Source organism: Archocentrus centrarchus, chromosome 16 (genome assembly GCF_007364275.1).
Source record: "Archocentrus centrarchus isolate MPI-CPG fArcCen1 chromosome 16, fArcCen1, whole genome shotgun sequence".
Lineage (NCBI taxonomy): Eukaryota > Metazoa > Chordata > Actinopteri > Cichliformes > Cichlidae > Archocentrus > Archocentrus centrarchus.
This window is the reverse complement of record NC_044361.1, coordinates 7,543,412-7,550,114: the sequence shown is the minus strand read 5'-3', so window position 1 is coordinate 7,550,114 and position 6,703 is coordinate 7,543,412. Positions and strand designations below refer to the sequence as shown.

The window sequence follows — 6,703 nt, the reverse complement described above, 5'->3', positions numbered from 1 at the left end:
TAATCACCTCTCTCCTTAACCTAGCTTTAGCAAGTATTTCCTGTAGTTTCATGGTATGGCTCATTAGCTTTATCCCTCTGTAGTTACTACAGCTCTGTACATCACCCTTGTTCTTGAAAATCAGTATGAGTAACAGTTATTCTCCATTCCTCAGGCTTCCTCACAGTCTTCAAGATTGTGTTAATCTCGTCAGAAACTTCACTGCCCTCTCTCCTGAACATCTCCACAGGTGTCCCATCTGGACCAGCTGCCTTTCCACTCTTCATCCTCTTCACAGCTGCCCTCACTTCTTCCTTATTAATCCTCTGCACTTCATGATTCTTTAACTTTCTTCTATCCATCCTCCTCTCTCTCTTATCTCATTTAGATTATTATTTCATTATAATTTCCATCGCTGTAACAGGACTTTATTTCTTTATTGGAATATACTTCTTTCAATGCACACTTTTATTGATACACAACAGGATGTTGTAGGTACTTTCCTGATGGAAGCAATCAGGATATAAATGATGCTCAGCTGGTACTGAGGGGCCCAAAGTATGCCAAGGAAAATATTCCCCACATCAATGCACCATCACCAGCCTGACCCAGGGATAGAAGGCAGGACAGATCTACTCCAAAGTCTGACCCTACCATCCACATGTCGCAGCAGAAACCGACACTCATCAGTACAGGCAACGTTTTTCATCTTCTGTCGTCCAATTTTGGTGAGCCTGTGTGAACTGCAGCCTCAGTTTCCTGTTCAATAGCTTCTTTCACACTGCACCAAGTGCTTTTTTTTCAGTAAGGTGTTTTATATTTCTCACAAAATTATTAATAAGATTTAAATTTTGTTATAAAATTCTGCATTGGGGTTGAGACAGCAGAAATAGAGAGTATCAAAAACCCTCTTCTTGTGCTAAGTGCCACTCCCCACACACATCTGACAGCAGTTGAGTGTGCCATCCAAACACACTGCCAGTCTGACATGACTCACTTGTTGGATTATTACCACTGACCCTTTAACACCAGCAAAGCTTTAATTTGAACTTTATTAATATTTACATTATCACTGTATACTTTAAAATTATCTCAGATTTGGGATCTCGATTAAACTTGTTTTTCCCCCAGAAGGGAGAGACGCTGTATGCTGAACACCACTGTTGGCTTTTAAGGTAAGAATTTTTTTAATGACCACTAGCTGTAATTTTTTTTTAACATAACTCTGATATATTTAGAAAAAAAACTATTTCAGTTTTAATGTTTTAAACTTACAGCGTATATACATGAATTCAAGTGCTCTATGTGAGAATAATTTTGAAATACTTAGCAAGTGCTCGAAATTATGAGCTAAGGCTCTCAAAAGCTTAATACAATATTTAATTTGCTTTCAGCAATAAAATTAATAGTTTGCAGAATGGAAATTGTGAGACTCTCAGTTTGTCCCAGTGATTAAATTGCTTTTTTCAGTCTGATCATAAACCATGAAATAAAACATAATTGTAGTCCTTTCTGTATCCAGTACCTCTCTAGGATCATCAGATAAACATGGCAGGTGCTATAAAAGTTTTCTTCATATGCTGTCTACTTCAAGGTATGTTATTTAAATTTCAGTCATGTTATCAATCCTTCCTCATATGCTGAACTTTGACACTGGCAGTTATTAGAATATTGACCTTAGCTTGGCTGATTACTGTTTCACCTCAGGTAGCCTATGCCAAAACTGGGCTGTCTTCTTGCCTCAGAAAGTAGAGGGATTGAGTGGATCCTGTGTGGTGATCCGCTGCAGATTCAGCTTGCCCCCAGAATGGGAAAAATTCCTGGATGATTCCTGCAAAGCCATCTGGAAGAGAGGCTGGAGCAGAACTGAGGTGTTTGATTCCAGCCTCACCGCTGCAAGTGGAAGCTTAAACATCCAGCAAGGAAATCTGACTGGGATCCTGCGTGATAAAGACTGCACCACCATCTTCAACAGCATGCCATCGAGCCATTATGACAACTATTACTTCAGACTGCAGTGTGACAATGAGCTAAAGTTTAACTTTCCTTCAAGTGTCCTCATCACCACTCAAAGTTTGTCACCTCCTCTTGCTCCTGTGCATTTGCTGTATTTTAGTTCTTCTTGTCATTTTATTATTATTCCACTTTTCAGTTTCACTGCCTAAACCTACAATAACTCCATCCAGCCTGGAGGTAGAAGAAGGGACTCCCATTACATTGACCTGCTCAGCTGTTGCTCCCTGTCCTGTTCTTCCTCCCCTTCTGACATGGTTGCCCAGCATAGGTGATACAGAGGAGGATGTGGAAGCTAATCCTGCAACCTCTGTGATGAACTTCACAGCGTCTTACCTTCACAATGGACAAAAGGTTTCTTGTACTGCTTTCTATAACCGACAAGTTGGGAAGAGTGACCTGTACGAAAAAAGTTTGACTCTAAGTGTTCTTTGTGAGTATTTTTCTGGAATTTTCATGCTTTAACATGCAGATGATTACTACTTGTTTGTCTCAGCTGCTGTTTAGCATTTTTTTCAGCCTGAATATGAGAGCGAGTGAATAGTTTTACTCTCTGTGATAGCCCTGGTGACCGGTCCAAGGCACGCCTCCTATATTTTTTTAATATGTTGCACTGGTTATGAGTGGCCAACAAAATCTGACATATGCAAACATATTATTATTTAGATTTTCATATTTGTCTTTCAGATCCTCCAAATAATACATCAGTCAGTTACTCTGGTCCTGTAAAAGAGGGCAGCTTGGTGACCATGACTTGCAACACCAATGCAAATCCAGCTGTGGACACTTACACCTGGTACAAAGTGAATGGAGATCAGGTGGCAGTGGTGGGATCAAAGAAGAGGTTTTCAGCCACAATCTCAGAAGTTGACAGTCAGTTTTTTTGCGCAGTCACTAACAGATATGGGACACAAAACTCTTCCATCGCTCAGATAGACGTACAGTGTAAGTCACGCTGAAACATAAACACATAGTAACATGTTGGGCCACAGCATAGACTGAACCCACGCTTGTTTGTTTTTCCAGTTTCTCCCAGGGAAACGACAGTAATCGTCGACCCCTCTGGTCCAATTCTGGAAGGCAGCTCTGTTTCCCTGCTCTGTAAGAGCCGCTCGAACCCACCAGCGAGCAACTACACCTGGTACAGAGACAATGAAGTGGATGAAGAGCTCGGACCAATCTTGGTTATAGGCAGTGCCGACACCAGCCACAGTGGTGATTACTGCTGCACAGCAAAAAATGATCTGGGAGAGGAAATGTCGGAAGCAATTCAGCTGGACATTGAGTGTGAGTTAATTTAACACAGAAAAGACATTTATACTGAAAAAAAACAGAACTGTATGTCTCCAGTGTGCTCACATCCTGAATATGGCTCTACTATATATTCAGCTGTGCTCAGCCAAACATGATCTGGGGCCAAGACTTGTTCACAGGGCAGCACTAGTGTCTGAGTTATGGACAGTAACACATTGTCAAATTGCGTGACAACCTCAAAATCCTTCTGTGTCAGGGGTCCATCATGACTGAGCTCCACTGTGTCCACATGTGTGCCAGTGTCTTCATGTGTACAGTGGATGTTTTGTTTTGTTTGTGTCCTCTTAGTTTACTTGGAAAATCACCACTGCTCCTTTTTACCTTCATGTTTGCTGTCCTAAATCGAAAAACAAAACCTTAATCCCATCAAAAATGAAATAAATGAATAAGAATGACAAAAAAAAAAAAATTATGCATACTTATTATTCATTTTCAGTCCTAAAACTTGCCATGAAGAATCCTAAGTTGCATATTTTCTGAAATTCTGAGTATGCATTCCCACAAAAGTAAAAGACATTTTTGGATGCATTAGTAACAGGAGACATTATTTTCTTTCAGATCCTCCTAAAAACACTTCGCTGTCCGTCGATCCTTCTGGTCCCGTGCTGGACGGCAGCTCTGTGACTCTGACTTGCACGAGCATCGCCAATCCAGCAGCGGTGAACTTCACATGGTTTCGGGTGGCGGGGAAAAAAAAGGAGGCGGTCGGCTTTGAGCAAGACTTCACCTTCAATGTGACCAAACTCTCAGAAGATCAATATTACTGTGAAGCTCTGAATGTCCATGGAGCTGAATGCTCGTTGCCCACCAGCATCGATGTCACATGTAAGACTTATTCATCTTTTCATTCCTTTGAAGCCCCTGTTTCCCTATACTATGAACCCATTACCTTCTTTGTCTCAGTTCCTCCAGAGATCCTGTCTTCTTCACGCTGCGTCAAGATTTTGTCCCAGATCCGATGTACCTGCGACACTCAGGGGAACCCGCTTCCCTCCTTGATTTGGAAGCTGGCTGGTGAACCTGTCAGTCACTCTGCTGACATCCCAATCCGGGAAGTAACCCTGGACAGCACGATCATGAGGAGTGTCATCACTCTGTACCACCTGGGCCAGGACATGCCCTCTCTAGTCTGCCTCAGTAACAACTCCCTGGGCTCTGATAATTTGGCTTTCAATGTGTCTTCTAGTGAAACTCAGCTAGGTAGAGAAATCTGTAGGAGGCTTCACTTTATATTTGGCTTTTGTGTTGCATTATTTGCCTTTTTTTACTGATTGATGCATTTTCTGGGGATTTTTCAGTCCTCCATACTGTTTCTCTGCTGATCGGCTCTGGAGCAGGAGCGCTGGGGATGCTGCTGGTGTGCGCACCACTGCTGATATCCATTTACAGGTGAGAGAACATGGAAACACAACTGAAAAGGTTGCTAACTCTGCTTGTAACAGACATTTTCAAAGTAGGCTAGAAATAACATATAGAATAGAAAATGCACACGATGGAGACATTTGTTGACCGATTTTTGAGCAAGCATGGCTACCACACATCATTGCTAATAAGACACAACGTCCTAATGTAATGTCTTAAAGTTGGACATGCACATGTAATGCATGATTTATGACAAAATCAAAACTAGTATAGAAGCTATTCTATGGGTACGACTCCTCTTTGGAGTGTAAGAGATCCTGGGTTCAAATCCTAGATGAACCCTGAATTTGTGCTGCGTCTTTGGTTTAGGGGACAAAGTCTTGGTCTCTCAAGACAATATAAAAGCTAAAATGCTGGGTCATTGTTGACTTCAGGCAGGGGAAGAGGTGAATGTCAGCTGGAGTTTAAAAAAAAAAGGCTGCAGTGGTAGAATCAAGAGATTGTGAACTCTTCAAATTAACCAATCACAGGGCCCCAAATGTGTCAGCATCATACACACATCTCACACCCACATGTAAGAGAAGTCTCGCCCATAAATAATGAACAACATATAAAGGATAGAGCACCACAGCAGGATTCAGTATGAAACCCATGCTATGTGGAATCTAAAACCTGTAGTGTACACATATTCTGAGAGTAAAGTTTTCTGAATCTTAACCTTGTGGCAAGAAATTTCCTTAAAAAAATGTCTGCATGTTTCATCTTTAATGAGAACACTAAACGAGTAGACATTTAACTAAGCCTTTCTGTGATGGTTTTAGGAAGAGGAAGGGAAATATTTCACTTCACCAGGGGCTTGTGGACACTTCAGATTGTTTGGCCACCAGTGAGGTGAGTTCATGTCCTTGAAAACATACGGGTTGGTGGTGCTAAACACGATAAAAGTAATCGTAAATGACAAAAAAACAAAAATAACATATTGTGATTCTGGTAATGGTGGGTTTTGTTTGAAAAATTCTGGCATGGTAAACATTTTTTTCTCCCAAAACTCTGTTACTGAAGCACACCATTGTGGTTTCTCTGTAGACTAATCCTTCAAAAGTGGATGTGATTCATGTCAACAAAGCAATTCTTGAGGAGGAAGCAGAAGAATGCAAGGAAGACGTTAATGTGGACTTTGCTGAACTCCAGGCCAGATCGGAGGGTAAGCTCGGAGAGGGTGAGATCAGAGGCCTGGCCTCCAAGACTGCCATGAATTCTGAGATCCTCCGAGATCCACCAAGCAATGGACGAGTTGCAAAGGAAGGAGAAATACTTGCGGATGCTCATTTGGGAAAAGAGAAAGGTGTTAAAGGTCTTACGGGAGGGGTTAATGAAAAAGCGGTTGCTTAGCTTTAGAAGAAGCTCAGGAGTTTGGACGTCATCAGTATTTGGCTGTCAGCAGATGAACAGGAAAACATCTTAAATCCTTCAGTAACGGAGGTAAGAACTGCCCTGCAGGCAACATCTTACCCGGTAGTAATGCCACAAGCTTGTGGTTTCCCACCCTGATCTTTATCCTCATCTCTGTAAATCTCTTCTGTCAATTCTTCTCCTGTCTTATCACTAAAAACTGCATGACAGAAAGAAATACATCACATGAATTAAGTACACACAGTAGGTGGTAACCTGACGCAGATATCAGAAGAAATCTGGGTGCTGAGGCTGAATCTTTAACCTTCTTACAATGTTTATAACGCTACTGCTTCTATTTAATCTTTGAAGACTAACCTTTGTCTTAGAGTTCTTCTAGTTTTTAAAAGTTTGTGCAGAGTATAAGAAACAGGTACAGTCTGATATTTGTTCAGCACTTATTTTTATTGATAACTTTGTGATGCATATGTGTGTTTGCTATTATTTAGAAAAATAAACAATAAAATACACAAGTAATTGTTCCTGCAGTCAAGCTGGCGAACAACGACTAATGCTAAAGCAGGTTATGAAATGGAACTATGCATACAGTAAAGTACATTATTTTCAAAACACAGACACACAT

The 6,703-nt window shown here is 41.1% G+C and overlaps 2 protein-coding genes across 3 annotated transcripts in view; one reads left to right on the top strand and one right to left on the bottom strand.

The window, feature by feature from the left end:
• Positions 1-6,703, bottom strand: part of LOC115794129 (sialic acid-binding Ig-like lectin 10) — a 116,456-nt gene that overhangs the window by 71,507 nt on the left and 38,246 nt on the right. The window lies entirely within an intron of this gene.
• On the top strand, positions 597-6,210 carry LOC115794130 (myelin-associated glycoprotein-like). Of its 2 annotated transcripts, XM_030749442.1 has the most exons (12): positions 597-707; positions 1,111-1,154; positions 1,502-1,573; positions 1,687-2,052; positions 2,132-2,425; positions 2,680-2,937; positions 3,019-3,279; positions 3,865-4,131; positions 4,210-4,506; positions 4,605-4,695; positions 5,490-5,559; positions 5,755-6,210. In XM_030749442.1, exons 3-12 carry the CDS (start codon positions 1,528-1,530, stop codon positions 6,058-6,060), a joined length of 2,256 nt encoding a protein of 751 aa, XP_030605302.1. In that variant the 5' UTR covers positions 597-707; positions 1,111-1,154; positions 1,502-1,527; the 3' UTR covers positions 6,061-6,210. The 2 variants fall into 2 exon arrangements, with proteins under 2 accessions (XP_030605302.1, XP_030605299.1); XM_030749439.1 differs by lacking the exon at positions 597-707 and having other exon boundaries at positions 945-1,154.